We start from the raw sequence: 23,885 nt of genomic DNA, 5'->3' as shown, positions 1-23,885 counted from the left end.
ACATACTTAAGAGTACAGCAGTTAATTTAATCAACATTTAGCAAATTAAATATATATATATATATATATATACATACATAGAAAACATGTGTGTAGTGTTTTTCTTTTGTATTCATCTTGTCATACATTAAACTTTGAACTATAACAACATGATTATCACGTAGTAAAGAACCTACAAAATAAACTCAGAGTAGGTTCTGTACCATGACGTAATGACGACTATGTGTACTTTCTTTCAGCGTAAGACTATACAATTGGTTACATGTACTTTGACCACTCGGGGAATCGAATCCCGAGTTCTTGAATTGTAGATCACGACACCTACTGAGAAGTAACGCTAGCTCTATCAAGAAATGCAAACATTTAATATATGCTTGAATATGCTTATCTAAGTTAACTGATGTACTAATCAAAGAGCGGAACGTCACCATTGTTAAAACTAATAGTCTGTTTTCATCGGTATGCGGCTAAATAACACGAATATGTTTTTTAAAGTGTACAAGCTTATTTACAATCATTCTCACCTTAAAAAGTTTAATTTAACATCTGAACTTTTTTTTTATTTACAACCTTTAACTATATTAGCTATTTGGCTGGATCTTTCGTTTTTACATCGAAAAAAATATGAAAGTGATAGAGCACTTCATTTAGATGATTTTAATTTTCTTTATTAAATTGAGTGTATCTTTTTATAGCAACGCCACATCGGGCTATCTACTGAGCCCACCGCAGGGAATCGAACCCCTGATTTTTAGGGTTGTAAATCTGTAGACATACCGCTGTACTAGCGGAGGGCTTTAATTTCACTCCAAGTACAAACTACGTATACCTATGGATCCGAATCAATATGTAAACGTGTTTTTTTTTTCACGATTACTGCAGAAAATAAGTTATAACTGACAAATCCTCATCTCTGTTAAAACGAGAACTACAATATTAGAACACATTTCACAAAATGTTTTGCCTTTTATCAGGCGTAGGAGAGAACCACGATTATTTGTACACTCGAAGAACATATTCAATGAGCAAAGGATGCGCGAGAATAAAGATATTGAAATTTGTTTGTTTCAGGTTTTCTCACAGAGTTACGCTCGGACCATTTGCGTATATGCTTCCTTAATTTTGAATTGTTACTTCAGAGGGCAGATAGCTAGTCAACAGCATCCCTTACAACTCTTACGTTGCCGTTGTCTTACCGAATAGTGCGATTTGACCATCTGTTTTATTTAACACCTTCAAAGCTCCATGGTGCGGAATGCGTTTTTGAGAGAACGGCACGTGAACTATGAATAGTCGGACACAAATTCTGGGAACACTAACCGTAATAACATCACATGTGGTTGTATGATCATGGAAATACGAAATAAATAAAATGTCTTCTAAAATCCTTTATTCATTATTTCACTTAATGAACCTCTTGAGAACAGATATCTTAATAACAAAGCCATATAGTTTTTATAATTATAGTTTTTCCTTATGTCGTTAACAAGAAATTTTACTGAATTTTACAAGTATTTTTAATGCATCATTAGTAGCACTAGGATTACAATGTATCAAAGATATTCGTTAAAAGATTTTACATATCATTACTCTACACCCCGAAGCTCCTAACTATTCCTTGCACGTTCTTTCTTATCATAAAAATAAAATAGTTAAGATTTGTATGCACGTGCGTGTTTTCTCCCAAGAACCTTTCCCTGCTCGAGAGTAAACGCGCAGAACACGCTCGGGTCAAGGCTACTGAGCCATTAAATACACTTACCCAGTTTACATTATACATATGTTTCTTGCAGCATGCGGCTATATAAATTGAATGCACATGAATGATGTTATTAGTCTTGTTATCGTTGAGAAATCATACACGATATCAGTCCTAAATGACCAGAGTTTGAAAAAGTTTTCGACTGGAGTGCTCGCTCCCTACCCCCCTATTTTTCTCTCTTACTCAAATAAGATCTGTTTCATATTGTACAATAGATTATGCCGGCTGTACAGGGTTTATTATCATGGCTAAAGTTTTATTTGTCAGTGTAACAGACTGATTACATGGTAAGTAGATTTTCGATCCTACTTCTCTCAAACCGCTGATTCAGTGCATTATCATACCTAAAAAGACACTGTCTTTTGTTTATAAAATGCATGAAGTGCAATAATGTTTACAATGTATTGTTTGTTGAATTTTGTTTAAAGCTACACAATACCTACACAATAGACTAAAGGGAAGACAACAAGTCAATACAAGTATCACCCATTGCAACTCTTGGGCTACTCTTTTCTGACTAAATAATGGGATTTGACAGACATTCTTAGAACACATCTACGGCCTCAGAGCGCGAGTTTTTTGTTGTTTCTTTTCAGTGGCAACAGGACACGAACCATGGACCCTTAGATGCATAGTCTGGCAAACTAACAACTGAAAGGACCACTCGACTCATGTACACTGTAACAATATGACAATATATTCAGGTATTCCTGAAACATAATCAAAACCAGTTAAAATAAATCTTTAACTTAACACTATTCTAACTATTCTTCACTATTGGAACAAGACATAAAGCTTCCTGTACACTCCTACACTATCATCAATGTCCAGTTATTTAATTTAATTTCACAGCATACTTTAATGCTGTTGCTGACCAAAAAAGGGATAATTTTGGGTGAGTAGGCCAATGTTACACATTAGCATGTCCAGTTGCTCACTATTTCTTTAGCTAATCACGCACAGTGGGTTTCAGTGTGTGATCTGCACATTCATACCACCAGTGCTCCACTCAAAATTCACTTCTCTTTGAAGGTCTTTGTCCTTGAGAGATCCTTCCTAAGGCAGCTACTGATTTTACATACAAGTTTTACGCAGTACTGCAGTGTAACATTCTCGTACATGTTCGTAAATTCCACTATTTGCTAGTAAAAGTTTAAAATGAGTGGCTTTGATTAAATGCCTTTCCTCTGGTCTATTATTTCAAAACTAGGAACTGCTAGAGCAGATAGCCCTCGAGTTGCTTTACACGAAAATCCGACAGATTAATAATTCATATTATCACATTCCACATTGAACCAAATATTTGTCTGTTGAATACAAGTTTCTTAATTTGTTTAAGTAAAAGGCATCGATAACAGTTTTCTAAAATGTTCAGTATTCAACATATTAAGTGATTTTAAAAAATTAAGAATTTAAATAACATTACCCAAGGAAACTTATTATATTGCTTAAATTAACCTCGATTCAACTGAGCTGCGTGGAAGTCAACTAATCTTTCATCATACTTACATACATACATACAAGAAGTAAAGCCATGTGTATCAAAACTTCCTAAACCTAAACCAACACGAAAATATACAGTATCGTAAAACTAATGTTTCTGTAATTTACGAATTTGTTTTTGAAACAACAAATTACATGTTAAAAGTTTAACTGCAGTTATATGATATAAAATTAAAAGTTACGCTGATGTCGCAGTTTCTAACTACTTTTGTGTGATTGCAGTGTATATAAAATGTTTCAGATCTAACAAGTAGAAACGTACAACAGATGTGAAAAACAGACAGACAGACATTACAAACGTTTATCTTTAACGAAACGAGGCAATGTTACTCATTTTCCTTTCTTACAACGTTGTCCCCCGCTGAGACAGCGGTAAGTCTTCGGATTTACATTGCTAAAATCATGGATTCAATTCCCCTCGTTAGTCATAACAGATACCCTGATGTGGCTTCTATAAGACAAAAGAACAAGCAATTCTCACAACGTTGAATCCCTCTACTGTTCTCTAGTAGGACAACGGTAATGCCACAGATTTACAATGCTCTAATCTATGGTTCATATCCCCACGATGGAAACAACAGATAGCCCAATATGGCTTTGTTCTCACAAAAACAAAATACTGATAACCTGGATTTAAAACAAAATGGTTAATAGAGAAATACAAAACCTAACTAAATGTCAAATACAATTTCCAAAAGAAGAGTTCTGAAAATACAGCACATTAACCCTCTATTGCAGATTGTAACCCACAGGTAACAAATTCATCTTTATTGCTTAATACGCTTACAAATGCTTCAATTCTAAATGCTTTTACATCCAAGTAATAGTTTAAAGAAGCCAGAATTGTGTCTGTTGGTTCTTCGATTGAACAATGGTGCCTCTAGGTAACGTACCCATTTATTAAAACTTATGTCACAAAAACGTTTTGTGTGTGTGCGTGCAGTACAAAACTATTCAAGTAAGAAATTCGAAAACGTTTTTCTGCCACATTTTCATAATGTGTGCCAGCAGCTGGTTAAAAATAAAACTTGCCACAAGAGAAACATAAGAAAACAAAATGATACGTTAGAGGAAAGGGTGCGTAGAAACGTTAATGAACTTATCAGTAAAATCTGAACAAATTAAAGATAATCTGCTAAAAAATTTTTAGCAGTGATCCAAAAACTTATGCACATGTTTATGTGATGGTATATATAACGATATCCTTGTTCCTGTTTTACCTAATCTTTCAGCCTATTTTCATACACGCATGTACGAAATAGTTTTACTTAAAGCATAAGTTTGCACTAGTGTTTTTAAGGCAGCATAATTACATATATGCAAGGTTTATGTCAGCTTAAAATATATTCTCCACTTATCTTACTTATCGTTTGCTTTAGCATTCCTTCTATGGTATCGTGTGTGTGTGTATATATAGAATAATTTCCAAACAAAGTTCCTAGTGTGTAAATGTTACAGACTTCAAACTGTCGATAACACAAGAGCGTGATGGATGTGTGGCTGAATTTCATTGACAGCTAAGCCCTTATACAGAACTCTAAACTATTCATATCGGTTATTTATCACAAAAAAAGCTTCAGACAGAGACGGGAATACCTTTCGTTTGTTTTTAATCGATTGAAAAATAAAGCAAACCTTTTAGATTTGCAGTGAAGTTCCGAAAATGTGTATCTGTTGCATTTCTTAAAACAATTGGAAAAGAAAATAGTCAATCCAAAATGTAACTTGTCTTGAAGGAAATATCCCTGAACTCAATAACCTGAAGAAAGAACACAAGGGGTCAAAATTATATAGTCAGTTCTTATAGACTTTTAAAAGAGCGTTAAGTATGTATCTAAATTACGTACATTTAAGTAAGTGTAACATATCTGAGATATGACTTAATTTTATTCCTTGCAAACGTATTTATTTTTCTTGCATATTAAATCATAATGTTACAACTTTTTGCTTATTGTTTTAGTTAATTAGCATTTTAATGTTTCTCTTTGAAAGATCCCTTGGATTCAATGAAAAAATGCACTTCTTTGTATACTGAGAAGGTTTCTTATTTGCTGATATTAACTGAAATAATTTAATATCTGCTTATCACATGATTTCAGCTTTAATGGTGCCCCATTACTCATTCACGACCTGTACCAACAAAACTGTGCTATTAAAACCACGCACCTTTTATTCCAAAATACTTCGTTATTTTTGATATTATATAAACATGTCATTTGAAATATTCCACTGTCACAATAATATGTATATATATACACACTTTATCGGGGTTTTTTTAATATCGATTCTTGCTGAACGGAAATATGTTCAAATGTAAATATATATTCTATGAAAACAAATTATAATGTCGTGTTTTCAAGTGGCTAATATTAAAAGAATAAAAGTCATAAATGTAGCTAGCATCTCCCTGACAGTGGCACAGTGGTATGTCTGTGGACTTATACTATTAGAAACCAGGTTTTGATACTCGTAATGGGCAGAGCACAAATAGCCCTTTGTGTGACTTTGGACTTAATAACAAATAACAGCAACGACAGACTACGAAATTACCAATATCTCAATGTCATTCTGTAACAGTGCGTTACCACTTAAATGTTTAAGTATATTATGGATATTATTGAATTCTTCAGAAAACATTAAAATACCACATAATATACAAATGTACGAAATAACAACGAAATAAATATTAAGTATGTTATATTTCAATGCCAACTTCTTTTTACGTTTTGAATTCTTCTTGAATATTCCAAACACTTTGTATAAATGTAAATGCGTGGGCATTAAATACTTTGTGTCGTAATATAATAATTATTCAAAATTACTTAGTTAATATTTAATTTCTTTCCACAAATAGATGCGTTGCTTCCATAAAAAAAAGTTTAATTCATTTATCACATACTTCAAAATATTTTAGGATTAAAAAGGAACATTCACATATGTTGTTTTTTAAACATTCGTGATTAAAGAGTGATTGATTATGATAAATCATCTAAGCCTATATCCTTTGAGAGAAAAGGAATTTTTTTGCATTTTCTTTGATTTATAAGTTACACTTACAAACACAGAGATACTTTTTTTAGGCTTAGGTTTCGATTAGTTTTGATCTTTCAAAACAATCAATAATCATAGCTTCAAGATTAGGAAGTACCTCAAAGCTGAAAGTAAAGCAACTATCCTGCAGTTTATATGCACTTTTCAAAGCATAAAATCTCATATGGCATATCTAACATTATTAGACAAATATATTTTCTGTTTATTCAAAATCAGAGTTTCAGGGGCCAATTGATCATTGACATAAACAAAAACATATATGGCTTTCATGCTTTTATAAATAAGCATTTACATACATAAATATACACAAGTATTTACCCATATACGTGTACATAATTAACCACTGCACTCCGTAAAATACCATAATACAAATAAAAATCAACCATGTTAAACATGATGTAACCAGTTGATTATTTAAAAAGGAAATGCGTGACAATACTTCTAAAAAAACTATTAAAAATAGCAGAAATGTGACCAACCTGGAAGAGAAACGAGTAAACAAAGTCCAAAATCCATTTTACAAACGTAACGATCCGATGAGCATGAACTGCGTAATCCGACAATACATTTGTTTGTCATTGTTCTTTCTTCCGGTACATTATTTGTAATAAAACGATCACATTTGTTTGACAGTAAGTACTTCGTGACTAGAAAATATTCGACTGTCTGATTACAAACTACTTAAAAATATTTGAAGCTATATGACAGCAAATTATTAAGAAGCATATCGCTAAAATTCGAAAATATGCAATGTAAGCAAGTGAAAACTAAAAGTGTAACCAAGAAGGGAAATATTTCACAACAATCCATTGTTTATTCCAATCTTCAACAAGGGTTTTCCGCTATACATGTATTATTTGTCATATATCCAGACAATCTTTTTTTCTCGACATGGTGAATTGGAACACAATCAAATGATGTAAAAAAGTGATAGTCTGCAAAGGGCTTGAATAGAAGACAAGAAGGCTAGGAACGGCATAAAAAAGAAATTCATTTAAATATTATTAATGTAAATGAGAAAAGATTAACGGAGCAAAACACGGATAGGAATGAATGAATAAATAAAGATATACAATTACAAATATAGTTTGAAAGTTTAAAAAAAACAGGACCTTTACTCTCCAGACAAATATACTATTTTATATTTATCTGGAGAGTAAAGGTCGTTTTTCTTGCCTTTTATCAAAATGTGTAAATACCTTCAGTATGCATTACAAATTTTGAAAGACAACATAAACACAAACATTACAGCTAGAAAGACTGACAGACAGATACAGACGGTTAAAATACGGATGTATAAGTAAGGTATTTGAAAGTATGATAAATTATATTTTCTTGTAACTGTTTCACAATAAATAGCCAATAGATGGAAATAAATTCTCCAATCCGTCGCTCACGTGCCAAAAATAAATGGCTGTGTTCCAAAGCATGTGTCCAAACACGATTTAGCACAGAGTTAAGATTAAAAGTAAAAAAATTAACAAAAACAACACTAAGGAAATATCAAATATAGATAAAAATTAAATATACGGTTGTATAGTACACGGAATTTTAACGACTAAAGCAATAAGATAGGGTTTGTTTGCTTATAATTAAGCAAGAAGCTGCACAATGGACTATCTGTGTTCTTTATATATGTAAAAAATGGCTTGTATGGGTAGAGAAAGCACTATGTAGGGGAGCGAATAACGTTTCGACCTTCTTATAAAGTTGTGAAAATTGTGAACTTGATGATGACTGAAGAAGGTCGAAACGTTGTTCGCTCCTCTACGTAGTGCTTTTTCTATCCATACCAACCGTTTTTTACATATATAATTTTCTATACAAGTGGGTTTTCTCGTCATCACGGATTATCTGTGCTCTGACCACCACAGATATGGAAACTTGGTTTCTCCTGGTGAGTCTGCAGACGTGTCGTTGTGCCACTGGTGGGCACAAGAAAGGGAAGAAAATATAAAACATAACTGGAAAATTAAAAATCTAAAATGGCGAGCTACTTTATTTAAAATAAAACTTCCTGTACGCGTTTTTTGCTACATTGTATGACTTTGCCGTTTATTTAACATTAACATGCTTACACTTGCTACATACAAAACAGTAAAGAGCAAAGGAAGTAAACTGAGAGAGACAGTTTGTAATTAACATGGGTAGGAAAGATGATTCAACAAATAATTGGATCCTTTTTGTTACAATAACAGGAAATATTTTACTTTTTTAAATTTTGGACCTTACTTATCTTCTTCAAAAAAAAAACCTGTTTGACATTTTACACATATAACCTACTGTCGGTTTAGTACGATCAATTAACTCGACGCTTGATTTTCCCTTCACTTAAAAACTATATTTACGGCTTGCAAACAAATATAAAAATGTGATAAATAGTTAAACATATTACTTTCATTAAACTATTATAATATTTTAGCAGTGGACATTAAACGGAAAAAAAAGTAGTTTTTTTTCAACTTTGGTGTACATTATCCTTTCAACCACAAGCTACAAAATAATTTTCATAAATAAATCTATATGTGCTCAAATAGGATAAAATATTTTGTTACATCTTAAGATTGCAACATGCTCAGTTTATTTATTTGTTTATATATTACAGTCTACCTATAGTCTACTACAAAATAAAATCTGTGATAAGAACTCGAAATAACTCGTAAGAAAAAACAACCGATAAAAGCATTAGATAATCAAACGTTCTTGGAGTCTCGAAAGAAATAAGAGAACCGGGCAGAAAACCAAAATCGGTGCAGACGTGATGTTCAAGATCTATGAATTGTGTTTGTCATGGCTGGTTGCTACATCTATGGAATACTTAGACAGCCAGCTGTATCGATCAGAAGTTACGCGGGAACAGATAACTACCTATAGCAGTTGTATTTATAACAGGCATTAATAAAACTAAAACAAAAAACGTTTATTGTTGTTTGTATCACAAGTGTAGCTGGAACGTTGTTTTATATCTGTGTAACAGACTAATATACCTCCACATATGCCTATTACAAAATACGCGAATTTTGTTTTTATTCAATAGTTTCTTACGTGATATATATGTAGCAAGGGTTTCGATACAAGGAATAATAGAAAATAAAGAAAATGCAGAATGTTGTTCAGATTCTCACTATATACTGATTAGGTGGGAGGATGTCATTCAGAATGTGGAGTGTTCTGGTGGAGGGGGAATTGCTGAGAACGTTTAAGAACTCTTGCCATATAGCACAAATGACAACAAGTGCCAAAGTTAAAAAACACCTGAGTCCCTTAAATACTGATACATAAAGCTACTGCTTCGCTTCTTGGAGCAAAGTTTTCAGTATCTCGATGGGTCTCATATCAAAACACAAAGTCATCGCTTCTTGTTTCCTTTCCAGACAAAAGTATTACTAAATGATTTGATAAAGAACGAAGTCATGATGGTAAGTGGCCACACCAGGAGTGTACTAAAACGTATGCAACAGAAGGGACAGGAAAAGAGTTAATAATTAAAACATTATATTTAAAGTTATCACGTGCTATATGAACGACAAGATAATCCGATTACTGAAAGTGCTTGTAATTTAAGCTTCCTTTTACCACACCTTATTCCGCTAGAGTGCTTATCACATACACACAAGTAAAATTGGATAATTAAAAGCTACCCAACTGAAACATTAAGAACAAAATACATTTTTGGTTTTTACAATCTCTCATAGATGGTAGAATTATTTATATAATTTTTACATATAACGTACTCACTTTCTGAAGAGCTTAGGAAAAGAGTACGTGTGGGTAAGTTTGTTCACGTTGGGCCCAATTATTCTGGAGGTTTTACTCACAATATACATGTGCTCATAGGCGTAATAATCAAGAGGGACATGTCCCCGGCACTTTCTCAAGAATCTCAGCTATATACATGAGCATTGACACTTTGAGCGTTGTGAGAACCCAACTTGTAAAAAACCACTAAACGTGTTAATTTCTAGTTTTATAAAATAAAACTTGTAAGAGTCACCCTCCTAAAAAATGTATTTTATCAATATTAACACATTCCCTCAGTTCGAAAGGTAATGTATGTTGTGGAAGACCTGACAAGATTAGTGAAAAGATTTGTGAGTTAAAGGATTAGCGTTAATATTGCGTCTATCCTACTTTTCATCTTGGCCAAGATCGTTGACGTATTAGAGACTGAAAGAGTAAAACGCAAGGAGACAGAGAGTTAATAGATTTCCCGAGACGACGACCAGACATTGTCTGGACAAGATCATTTAATTGATATAGATATTGATATAGCGACTGTTCAGTTAGATGGGATTACTTGCAAAGTTTACTTAATAATCAGATACAGCCAGTAAAGTGTGATTTTAGAAGCACTTCACATGTCCCAACAAAGTTAATATACTAGAGTATACCCATTAGACTTCACTCAGGTATCAAAGAGATACAATGTTTTTTGTTTGTTTGATTTTTCTTTCTTTTTCAGTTCTGAAACCAACGCATATCATTATATGAACTACATTTATGTTCCACATCTCCAAACATGATCCCAGTTCTACTTTGGAAAGTCTGTGGACTTATGGGTGATTATAACGCTAGGAAACTAGGTTCGATACCCGTGATGAGCACAGCACAGATAGTCTACTATGTAGCTTGGTGTTTAAGTAGAAACAAACAAACAAGGCACAAAGATTTACTACAGTTAAACTCAGTAACAAAACAATTAGTCTACGGATTTTAACCTGCACACACACACACACACAATAATAATTTAATATTTTATATGATATTGAACCCAAATTACACAGCTATAATATATTCCTTGTTACACGTCATGCATAATAGAATAGATGATGTATTTTCCTGGCATGTATGATATAAGAATAACTTACTCCTTGTAACGTTTCACTTTACTATACAGAAATAACTCACTGAACTACAGAGGAATAACACTCTTACTAAAATATCCCATTTTGCTTGTAACTCACTGAACTACAGAGGAATAACACTCTTACTAAAATATCCCATTTTGCTTGTACAGAAAGAACTCATATCTTTTAAACTTTAAAGTGCGCAATACAGAAAATAGTTTACTTCCATTGTGAATTAAGGCAGTCCAAAGAACGACGTAAAAGCACGAGCGCTTTGGAATAGTGGTCTCCTTTTCATCAGAAACAAAAAAAAAACTCTAAATGACGGAAAGAACACTCTTCGAAATTATATACTTTCTTTATATATGTAAAAACAGCTGGTATGGATAGAAAAAGCACTATGTAGAGGAGCGAACAACGTTTCGACCTTCTTCAGTCATCATCAAGTTCACAAAGAAAGAAAGGGTTACTGACCGATAGCTGACCACATATTTGAAGGCGGTTGTGTAATTGAGTGTACGAATGTAGAGGGCGTGCTTAGATGTTGGATATATTTATTAACATAGGTATAAAGGTGTTCCTTTGTATTGGTTTATTTTGGGCTTCAGTTGTTGTATAAGTAAGGCTTCTTTAATTTTGAGTTTGTTTATATTTGTTTCTTTATTTAGTATTTGAGTGTTTTCTATGTGAAGGTGACTTTTTGTGTTCTTTAAATCTGGTTCCCATTTTTCTTCTTGTTTCACCAATATAAAAGTCGTGGCAGTTATCACATTGTATTTTATAAAAAATGTTGATGTTGTGTTTGTCAGTGTAGTTTTTATACTTTCTATTGATTTATAAATTATGCAATTTATTGTATTTTAAATTGCTAAGTCCAACTGTTTTATTTTGCCCCAAATGAAATATAGAGCGGGTTCGTATAAGGACAACTGACAATGTCGTAAAAAAAAGTGATAATAAAGAGCACTATATACAATCTCAGTGAGAATCTTTTCATTAATGTAGTTTTCACTATCTAAGTAGGCTTCATTTTGCTGATTGATCATTTTTGTTATTCCCTTGAATTCTCTAACATCATCATGAATAGCAGACAACAACTTTCGGTACTACTAACATTTTTAATGATTCGATTTAACTCTTTTCAAACCTTACATTGGTTAGTTTATGGGTGCTGATATGATTGTATGAAATGTTGTTTTTTTATTTCCTATAAGATTATCACCAAATCCTGCTTGACATTTCTGTAGTGAGACCAAAATGGATTATACTATTTACAACTAAAATTGTTTGTCCAAACGCTTTCAACTGCAGGTAATTAAGCAACTTAAAATCGTGTAATTACTTTTAACCTAAGTTTGAGGATTGCTTTTTAATTAGTTAAAATATTCATCACACGGCAGTGAAGATGTAAGATACCAGAATGTTAATTTTTCAACAGAGAAGAGCTTGCATCTAATAAATAGTCTGATGATCCAGTCTTAATTCAACCATATTTCAGAAATTAGTCAAATTAAGTGTTTTATCAAATATCACATTTACAAGTCCATGGTGATACGTAGTCTCAGTGAGCTACCATCGAAAAAATTTATCAACTTTTGGAGTCATAACTTGACCAATTTTGACACAAGAAAAATGGTATAAAAAAAGGCTAAGTCCAACATTTTTGTTTATCGTATGTTGCCTGTAAAAAGCATCTTTGTATAAAATTCAATGTAAACTGGTCAAAATAAAGCTAAATAATTAACCAAAGTTCCTAACATTATGGGTTTATTTAACTTTTTGACCCCTAAAAGGCTCAACATTTGGCATATCCCACATTTTTGTATGTACATATCTGTGGAACCTGTAAAAACTATCTTCATACCAAATTCCATGTAAATTAGTAGAAATATGGAGCAGTAATTGTCAAAAAGCTTTAAAAGTATGTATTTTATGGCCATTTGACCTCCAGTAATTACTAAAAATTGGCAAGTCCAACATTTTTGCTTGTCAGTATGTGGAATCTGAAGAAAAAATATATTTGTACTAAATCCCACATAAATTGTTCAAAATATTTTCGGATAATTGACTCAAAACCCTAAAATTAAACTTTGTAAGCTCTGACCCCTCCAAGAAATAAAAAAAACTTAAAACGAGCAAATTTAATTATTTTATTTCAATGTGTTAGACACATGAAAATTTATACTTGTGTCAATTTTCAACTTGATTGTTAAAAATATAACTGCATAGGAGCCCACACATACATTTTTCAGTTCTTTGGCCTCATAAAAGACTTTAAAATAAATAATAAAAAAGAAAACGTGTCTGACCCTAGGTATAACTCTACCAAATTTCAAGTCAATCGGACCCGGCATGGTAGTTAGGGCACTCGACTCGTAATCTGAGGGCCACGGGTTCAAATTCCCGCAAACATACTCGCCACTTCAGCCGTAGGGACGTTCTAAGTTACGGTCAATCCCACTGTTCGTGGTAAAAGAGTAGCTCAAACTGCTAAATTAGGAACAGCTAGCGTTGATAGCTCTCGTACAGTTTGCGCGAAATTAAAAAACAAACAATACCTAGTACTTACAGTTTGCTACTTAGCGACCCGTACTATAGTACCGAGCCCGGTAGATGTCGTTGGGTTGTAGTCATATCAAATATTATACAAACAAAGAACTTAAGCGATGATTTAAAAACAATGTAACATCAAAAACTTAGTTTCAGTCACAGGCATATACGTATTAAAGCATAAAGTTCGTGTGTACATATAAACTTTTTTTAACAAAATTATGTATATGTGTAATTTATAATACACAGCAAAAAAATCTAAAAAGTATAACCCGCACATCTACGTAGTAATTACTCTTTCATAAATTTTTACATAGACAAAATAATTATTAGATATTGTGACGAATGTATTATTATGAATCTGTTTGAACATCGATGTTTAAGTCGAATTTATATTTAGAAATGTATATAACGTATACTGTTAATTATTTATCGGGAAATTCCCGCCTATTCACATTATATCGCCCCACAGTTGAAAAGGCGAGCATGTTTAGTGCAACGGGGATTCGAATTCACGATTCTTAGATGACGAGTCGAACGCCTCAACCCACCTGGCCATGCCGGGCACAATCTTGTTAGCAAGTATTATCAATTTGATACTTTTCGACATTTAATTACCTTCTAAATCTAAATTACTATTTAACTCAGTTTTAGTCTATTTGAAATTGTAATAGGTAACAGTATATAAAATTATTTGGTCTGTTTTTACTTTTACTAAACTACCCTTCTACATTTTCATACCATTATGGTTTGACTTCTGTGTTACAGTATCAGTGTACCCTTTATTTTCATTACGCTTTTGTTATCGTGCTTTCCAGCTTTTTCGTTACATGACACATTACGCTTTAATTGCACATCACTGTAGAGTATCATTCAATTTCTTCATTATATCACTGAAATACCCTACTTTACAGTTTTATTACTCAGTTCTTTAGCACCTTTATTATTTTATTAAAGTGTATTTCAATTTTATGTATTTCCTTTTAATTCTATACTTTATTTTCTCAAAAATTTGACAAATATTCCTTTTAGTTTTTCATTTTTAATTTTTGAAAGCATTCGATTAACGGTTATATTTTTTAGTGACGTTGTGTAATGTTTATGATGATTACCACATAAGGTTTACTCTTATGAGTAATTCGCACTCAAATCTGTTTATCAATACAACATGAACATTTACACATTATGAACGTGTTTAACTTAAGTCAGTAATGAATCAAAGCCTTCTACACTCTTATTAATTAAACACATTATTGTCGTCTAGCTAGCTACGGTCTTCTTTATATAGTGGTAATATGTATTCTAAATAACATAAAAATAATTTTACTGTACATAACTTCCTTTTCGCAGCGATACACATATAGAGTTCGAAATACTTAATAATTTGGGAAGAAAATATCTTACCGCAAAACGGGAAGGAGTTGATGCATCCATGTTTCGGGGCCCAAGAATGGGTGTAGTGGGGGCGCTGCCTCGGCGTTCCGAGCAGGCCTTTTCATATGAGGATTCTATAAAAATCACATGAATTTTTTTTATCGACAGTATAACAACACGCCTTTGATATAGAGATATATAAACATTTTGATGATGTCAAAAATAGGCTATTTATATAGATCACACTCAAATGATTTAAAAAACATACGCAAAACAACCTTCAAAACCGTAATCATAATTAATAGAAATATTAAAATATACCATAAACAGCATTTACTTCATAAAAATATTTATAAGCATTAGGTTTGGTTTCATTAACCTATCAAAACAACTCAAGCCTTTGAGTCAAGCGTTAAAAATATTCAAATACAGAATTCATTAATTAAAATGACCTAGTTGCATAAAACTATAGAAAATTTTGCCTTATTTGGGAAGAATCTTGATGTTAATTTAACAGAGTTTGGAACCAACATAATAACAACTATACTAAAATAAAAAAAAAAATTACACATAGAACTAAATGCTTAAATATTTTTATTATATAAAACACCAATACAATATAAATTTTTATGAAACACATTAAAAACAATTTATATTACATTAGGCTTATGCTATTTAAAAATACATTCTTATACATATTATTTCACTACACAAATCAGTTATTAGATAATAGTAGTTGATGGGATTTTGGGGTACCCTCAAAATCTGTTTGAGGGCAGTTTTAGTCTGAAATCGCTTCAAAGGAAAAGACATATTCCAAAAGGTTGGATTAAACTCTGGTTAACATGCAGATCATCCCAGTTAATCGTCTCTTCTTCAAGAAATATTTTGAGCGTTTCAGCACTGTGGAAGCGATCATAAACATCTTTTAGCTTTATTTCAGGAGCAAATAAATGAATTTATAACAGCACAAAGAGCAGCAATATGTGCTCTCTATAATGTTTGGCATTGATGTTACCATATAACAGAAAATAATACATCACACTTCCATCTACTACGTATGTGTCATGTTCCTAAATAATTAAAGGAAGAACTCTGTTATTTAAAACTTGTTTATTGTTGAATATACAGAGCATAATACCTATGGTTACAACGTTTCACCAGGTTAACCTTGTATCATCAACTACAATTACAAGGAGAGAGCTCCTGATCTAGTTAATACGAAAAACTAGCGGATGGATATACCAGTATTTGATTGGATGAACTTACCAAGTCTGCTTAACATAAAAAAATTATCCAAATTGATATATAAAACTGGAATTTATGTAAAAAGAAAAGCTGTGTAAAGTTCGTTAATCTAAACGTTGCTAAGTTTCAAACACAAATGAAGCTGAACTACTTTCTGACGTCATACACCGTTAAAGGTTTGGAAACTTTCGTTATCAAATAAACTGTATGTGTTAAAATGCTTCTCTAACAGCTGATCGTTGGACAAATGGGCACGCAAAAGTGTTGAAAACTGTCTTTCTCGATGACGAGAAACCCATTTGAAATAAAAATGTATCTCAGAACAGGTGGTATGGGTACTAACACTTTTACTGATAAGCAGAAAACAACGTTTCGACCTTCCTAGGTCATCTTCAGGTTTACAAATCAATAAAAGTGTTAATATCCATACCAGCCGTTTTAAGATGTATGTTGAAAACTGCATACAAATAAACCTAATACTGTTCGGAAACAGTGGTTCAAAACATTATTTTTAAGTTTACCTATTATTGTGTATTACCTACCAGCTAGTAAAATGTTAATATCCTTATAATCGTTAAGAAAATATAAACTAAAGGAGTTTCAAGTATCTTGCATTGTGCGTCATGTGTTTAATATGCAATCATAATGTATGCTATGCGTTTTCGAGAAGTTAATACAGTCTGTTTGTATTACTAATGTTATAAATTCACCTTAAACATATAAAAGATAAAACACATGTCTATAACAATTCAGATGTAGAAGTTTTAAACAACAGTTAGAAAAGACACATACAACTCTATACCAGAATGGTTATTCATTTTAGGATCAAGCTATTTAATTATTAAGGCTTCCTTTATTTTCCTGCGGTTTATATTTTTTTTCTCTACTTAGAATTTCAACATTGTCACGTTGAAACTAATAACCATACTTGGGCATGTATTCATAAACATGAGAGGAGGTTTGTTATGTTCTTTAACAGTAGTAACACGTTTTTTTGTGAGTATCTCCAGTGAAGCTCCCCAGTGGCACAGCAGCATGTCTGCGGATTATAACGCTAGAAACCGGGTTTCGATAACCATGACGAGCAGAGCACAGACAGCCATTGTGTAGCTTTGTGCTTAATTTAAACTAACAAAATTTTCCAGTGACAAACTCATCGCACTGTTCACAACTATTTAATGATGAAACCAGAGGTATCGGAAACTTTTTTAAAACATAAATGGCCTTTTTTTTTGCGAGGAAGGAGCATGAATTTTACAGACAAATTAATTTGAGATTTGATGTTTACAATATTTTTCCAAAACTTTATGACTGAATGTGACAGTGCTTGGGCAAAAGGAAAAGGAATCGTGCAATAAATAGGGCGTTCATTGTTACCTGGCTTGTGTTGAGACTTAACTTCGGATATCTTATTAAGTTTCCTCAGTGAACTCAGCAGATAGCCTGATGTGGCTTTGCTATAAGAAAAAAACACACACACACACACTTATTAAGCTTACACAATACTTTATTAACAAACTTTAGAGGAAGACCTTTCTGATTTGTGATTCTATTTTCAAATTATCGCATTCAAAATTGAAAATGTTCGTTACTGGAGCAAAGAGTCTTCGTAGAATGATAAAGAGTTTTTAAGATGTCTAATTTGAGTATCGTGTCCTTTATAAAGAAGGTTCAGGAACATAAGTTTATAGTTTCTTTAATGGATGAGGAATAATTAAAGCCAGTAAATATAACATCAACATATCTTATTCAGAAGACTGGTGGATTAAAGGAAGTGGATATATTATCAACATATATTATGCAGAAGATTGGTGGATTGAGGGAAGTGGATATATCATCAACACATCTATTTCAGAAGATTAGTGGATTAAGGGAAATGGAAACAGCTTAATCGTCAGTTTTAACTATGAACATGCTTATATCCAACCGTATTAACTAGATCAGAAGTTCATTTCTTGTAGTAAGTGTATCTGATGATTCCATACTAACATGGAGAAACGTTGTAACTTTAGGTATTGTATTTTGTATGTCCGATGGTAAACAAATTTCAAATGTCATACAAAATCTAAAACAAAATTCGATTTACAAAATGTTCTTCTACATATTGCTACTCCAGTAAACAAGTTCCTGACATCATTGAAGGCCTGCTATTTTGTGTCTTGCCTTACGTAAAATGTACCTTAAGTGGCGTTTGACACACAGACAAACTTTATGATATTTTATTCTGAGCATCTGTATTCAGTTGTAGCTGCAAACATTTAAGGGGCATCTGATTCAGTCTTGGAATAGCAAGCACCTTATGATTTTGCCAAGCCAGAATCAACAGATAGCGATCGTCTACTTGTGTGGAAGATAATAGTTTGACTTTTTCAGGTGTCCGACAAACTGTTGTTCTGATATGGAAGAGGTTCGATATTCTGCTAAGTACTTTGAAACACACGTGGCCAGTGTTTAACAACGTTTGATGACTGGCTTACATTTGTCAGATGTTTTGTTTTTTTCTACGTGAGTGAAATACCCTAATAATTCTTTGGAAGTCTAACCCATAATTCAAAAACATCATGAGGCACATTAAGCTCTGCGACACACTTCACGACATGTTTTAGTTCTTAAACTTAGACTAAAATCTTTTTTAATACAACAGAACCATTAATTTTGAAAAAGATGACAAGTAAGTCATGTACCATAACGTTTCATTCAAAGTAAACTTGTAAAAGGATAAAAACACACACATTTGTACTCGTTGTTTCATGAAGATGCAAAAAATGCAAGCTACAACTCATTAACACCAAGAACAAAACAAAAACTAAAGTCATAAGGCACTTTAAAGGCATAGTCTGGCATGAAATAATGTTAGGTGAGATGTACTTTATTAAAAAATCTAACATAGGATAAAGCTCGTTATATTTAATGAAAGAAAAGTCGGAAATTACTGAAATCAAATTCTAAAAAACATGATCAAATAACACAGTAGGATAACTAGAATACATTGCCTTTCACACTTGAAAAGTGTTTTTATGGACTGGATTTATGTACAAAGTTTAGGAAGTTTCTAGATAGATGCAATTCGTCTCCCAGCGGGCCAATAATAACTTACCGAGCATAAAATTCTAATATCCGGGGTTCAATTCCCTCTAATAAATAGAACACAGACAACCACTGTGTAACTTTGCGCTAAAAGACTACCAACAACTTTTAAGTCTACTCTCCTCTGTCTAAACCTTATCTCAAGCAAAAACTGCCTTTATATGTTAAAAGTCAAAGATCGATGCATGTAGTGGGCACAGTGCAATCGCCCTTATCGTACAGCCTTAAGTTTAAAATATAAACAAAGTCTGTCTTTATTTTTCAAGAAATGTATAACATCTCATGATATTTTAATTTTATATACGTATATGCACCAAGCTTAACATTTTCCAAAGAGAAAATAGATAAAAGCGGAATTCGAGACACAAGAGCTAAACTGACTAAAAGTATTTGACAAGCCGTTTGTGAGTTCGACATTCACCTTCACGATCCCAATTTTTAAAACTGCAGAAGAATTCTATCTTAAAGGACGTGATACAACAATTGAAATTTCAATATATCTCACATCTACATAATTAACTTCTGTTCCCTTCTGTAGTTTCGCCCCTATATTCCAGTTTCGAAGTGTGAAAAATATTATTCACAACACAAGTTTGAATGTTATATACATTATTTTATAATTGATTCCTTCGGGTCCTCTAGTAAAATTACAAGAGATCTGAGTTTCTACGTTTCATTTCTTTAAAATAATTTTGTATAATTACGAAACCAATGATATCTCCTATTTTCGACTACTTTCATTTTGTGAATAATAAGAAAATCGTGCACTTGTTGTTAAGTAAAGGCAATATTTAATTAAATGTTGAGTAATCAACAAAAAGTGACAGCATGAGATATTACAATTGATTTAAGCTCAAAATCCAAATATATGGATAGTAAATAACCTAATGAAATGTTTCTTTACATCCGAAGGAATAAGACCGACTAAACCATCGTTAAACTCGACAAGCCAATCAATATTCTAGGCGTCTTCTGAGTAATCACGTTTTTGAGGGTAAAGTTCTTGCTTGGCCTAATTGTCGTCCATTAACAACAACTCTCTCGCCCTCTACTTGTGCGTCTGTAGAATTTTGTTTCTGTACATCGGGAAGACCAAAACGACATGTTCATGTGACAATCACGTACCACCACTAGAAGGCTAGATCACCACCACCATCTATGTCGTCTTGATTTAGCCATAACAATTTTCTATAGATGAGGTTAAAAAAAAGAAAAACGAAAGTAACAGAAAAAAAAAAAACGACTGATCTGAGACATGTTTCCACATTTCTTTTGTCACTCAATGAAAATTTCGTATTACCCAATACTCTTTAACTCCTAATCCTTCATAATGTACATGTACATCTGTACACTTTAATCATTTTCTTAAAAAAAAATTCAAAATTGCCCTCAATACCTTCAAGAAAAAAAAAAACGTTATGTAAGGAGCTACTAGGTAAATGATTGCTGGTATAGTCTGTCTTTATTACTCAAATTTTAGAAGGGATCATTTTAAATGAATACTGCAAATCACAGACGACTAATTAATAACCAACTGATATTTGCACGTTCCTCAAACACAAAGTGCACACACCTTTTCTTTGTGTGACTTTAAATAACTCAATGTGGAAGAAGACACTCCTCAAAAGGAAATAGTTTATAAATTGATCAGAAAACAAGTAACAAAATAATTCTTATTAATACCTAGTTCCCTTCCAGAGCACTGATTACTGCATCGTATTGTTTCCTAATGCTCCTGATGAGCCTCTGTGTAATGACTTGTAACAGATGATATTATTTTTCCACAAAAGTATCTTCCGGTTTGTGGAAAACCATGAACACTGGATAGTTTTATATATGGATCTGTGTTTGGAGATCAAACTGATTATTCCATGTGGACAATCGCCTCTGCCTTTAGGAATTCCTCTCACTCTGAGCACAGTGTAAGCAACATTTTCATCCATAAGAAACGAAAACATCATCAGTGGCGCCGATATACTTCCTCATGAAAATTACTAAAGTCTCATCCCTCTACTGCACAGATGTTAAAAGAAATATTTTAGGACACATGGAAGTCAGTCTTTTTACTCCAGACTATGATGAATCCAAAACCCTAACGGTCACGTTCAGCTATGCTCAAGCTCTGGTATGACACAGGTAGTAGCAACAGTAAAGTGTTGAAATTCGTCAGATGGTAACATACCAAGTCTATGTTATAATTGCTTTAAATATAAATACCTTCTGACACATACTTGGACCATAATGGTGTAGAATGCGTTTCAAAATAAAAATTAAAAGCAAAAATTAATTAAAAGGAAAAATTCACGTGGCATGAAAAACCTCATTTAACGAAAATCTCTTCACTGGAATGGTCCGTAATTCTCACGAGAGATGAATATGAATGACTAATAGTAAAACCATCTAATCATCACTGGAAACTAAAACCTAATGATTCCCGTCATGGGTTTGTAAACAAACATCAATAATGATTATTCGTTTGCACTAAGAAATAATGACCGTTGGCAGATTGTGAGAGCTATATAATTAAGTCAACATACTATCAATGTTTATACAAAAACCTGTCCCTTGGCTTCTTAACTTCATATGAGGAAATAAATAGCAATGTATTTTGTGTGGCATATATATGCTTGCTATTTTTGCCTTTGATAGTATTAACGGTAATTTGCAATTACGTGATAAAACACATAAACAATAACGAATGGAGTGTAGTTCACGCCTTCTTTAGTTTTCTCCGTTTTTTGGGTTTTTTTTTTAAATCGACAAAGACAAACTGAATGAAGATTAAATTGTTCCCCCTATGCCAGTATACAAGTCACATTTTAAAAGAAACAAAGTGGTAGTTTATCGCGTGTAAAGTGAAAATATATAAAAATTAACATTTCTTTCTCTTCACGGCTTTGAAATACTTTATTTGATAATTTACAAGAAAAATCATGTTACAAAAATCGCAAAGATAAAAATGGCTTATTTATTAATCGATGCTCTTCACGGGTCAAGCAAGAAGTAGTTGACGAGTTGAACCTGATTACGTTCTTACTGCCTACTCAGTTCGATAAAACACATAAAAGAACGGAAAAATACACTGCACATAATTAACTAAAATCGCCATATGACTGATCACCAACTAGAGTACTTTTCGTCACGAGCTGTGTTCTATGATGATAACATTTTATATACAACGACTATACAGTTTCTGTCTTATTGCAATCGTTGTCGACATTTCTATCATACTGACAACGCAACACAATGAACCAGAAATAGAACAGATCAGATCTTAATCTAAGTAATTTCTCTCTATTGTTTTAGGTTCACATTAAAGTTCAAAACTAAACTGGTCCTTTCTTTTAAAGCAATACCCAGAATTTACTTTTATGCATTTATTATAATAAAATAAAGTGTAAATAATCACTCCATATAAAATCATTTGATTTTTTGCAACTCACAATGGTACCTATTATCTTCTAAAACGTCAACTTTCGTTCGAAAACAAAGTTGTCTACTGCGGCACTTATAAAATCTTGCCTACGCTACAAATATAAAAAGGAATTAAAGCGCGGGAAAAGATTTCAGGTTGTGCAAGTATGTTTTTCTTTATAACGCTGTTTTCTTATAGGAAGCAGACATAAGAACGACGGTCATTTATCATCAACACTCACCATGGCACATACGTGGCACACGCAGACGAAGCTGTCATGCTGCTTCAAAATGAAGCGCTCGTGTCCATGCAGGAAGGAAACAGAATAACATTACTGTGACATTAAATTTACGAAGTACTGCTAAGATCATAAAACCCAAAGAAGTATAATGACGTCTCACACATAGATAGAATGGTATAGTGGTAAAATTATTTAAAATAGTATATACTTAAAGACACGAAACTGGAGAAAACATGAAGTAAAAAAAAAAAAGAGGTAATATTTATACGACTCGTGTGGAGATATCAGCAGTTTTTAACTCCATTTTCAGTTTGTTTTGCTTTCAAATATTCTTTTCGAAATAGAGAAACTTAGTGCTTAAATAAACCACGTTTTCACGAAGGCAAAACAAGCGGATTTTCCTTCATTTCGTTAAAATAAAAAAAAGGACATTATTAGCACGAATGTTCTCGCTGAATATGTTTTTATACAGGGGTCTATAAATATTTTCCACACGTGCTCACGATATTATACAAAACAAAAATGTCACCTCCTGGCAGATTATATGGAGCCAAGATATCCTGGAAATCATTATATATAAATATAAATATATTTTTTGCAGAGATTGAAAGAGATTAGTTTTTGTATGATTGTTTATGATTTTTTCTACAAGTAGAATAGATTCGTTATCCACAGCAAACAACGATTGCTGGTAAAAACCTAACAGTAAGCCTAATAATGGAGAATGGGGTGAAGTGATGGATTGTCAAAACCGTGGGAGTCTTTGTGTATTAAAGGTTATGTTGTTCCTACTATATGAAACAGTTC

The 23,885-nt window shown here is 32.5% G+C and overlaps 1 protein-coding gene across 10 annotated transcripts in view; it reads right to left on the bottom strand.

Moving 5' to 3' along the window:
• LOC143245005 (ras GTPase-activating protein nGAP-like) overlaps window positions 1–23,885 on the bottom strand; it is a 250,976-nt gene that overhangs the window by 31,102 nt on the left and 195,989 nt on the right. For 9 of the 10 annotated variants that reach the window (XM_076490726.1, XM_076490729.1, XM_076490725.1 and 6 more), the window contains one exon: window positions 15,118–15,221. In XM_076490726.1, the coding sequence (XP_076346841.1) occupies window positions 15,118–15,221 (104 nt within the window). Of the gene's footprint in view, window positions 1–15,117; window positions 15,222–17,712; window positions 17,734–23,885 lie in introns of those variants that run through there. The other variant, XM_076490734.1, reaches the window with a different exon arrangement.

Source organism: Tachypleus tridentatus, chromosome 2, assembly GCF_004210375.1.
Source record: "Tachypleus tridentatus isolate NWPU-2018 chromosome 2, ASM421037v1, whole genome shotgun sequence".
Lineage (NCBI taxonomy): Eukaryota > Metazoa > Arthropoda > Merostomata > Xiphosura > Limulidae > Tachypleus > Tachypleus tridentatus.
The sequence above is the reverse complement of the archived record's forward strand: the minus strand, read 5'-3'. Positions and strand labels throughout refer to the sequence as shown.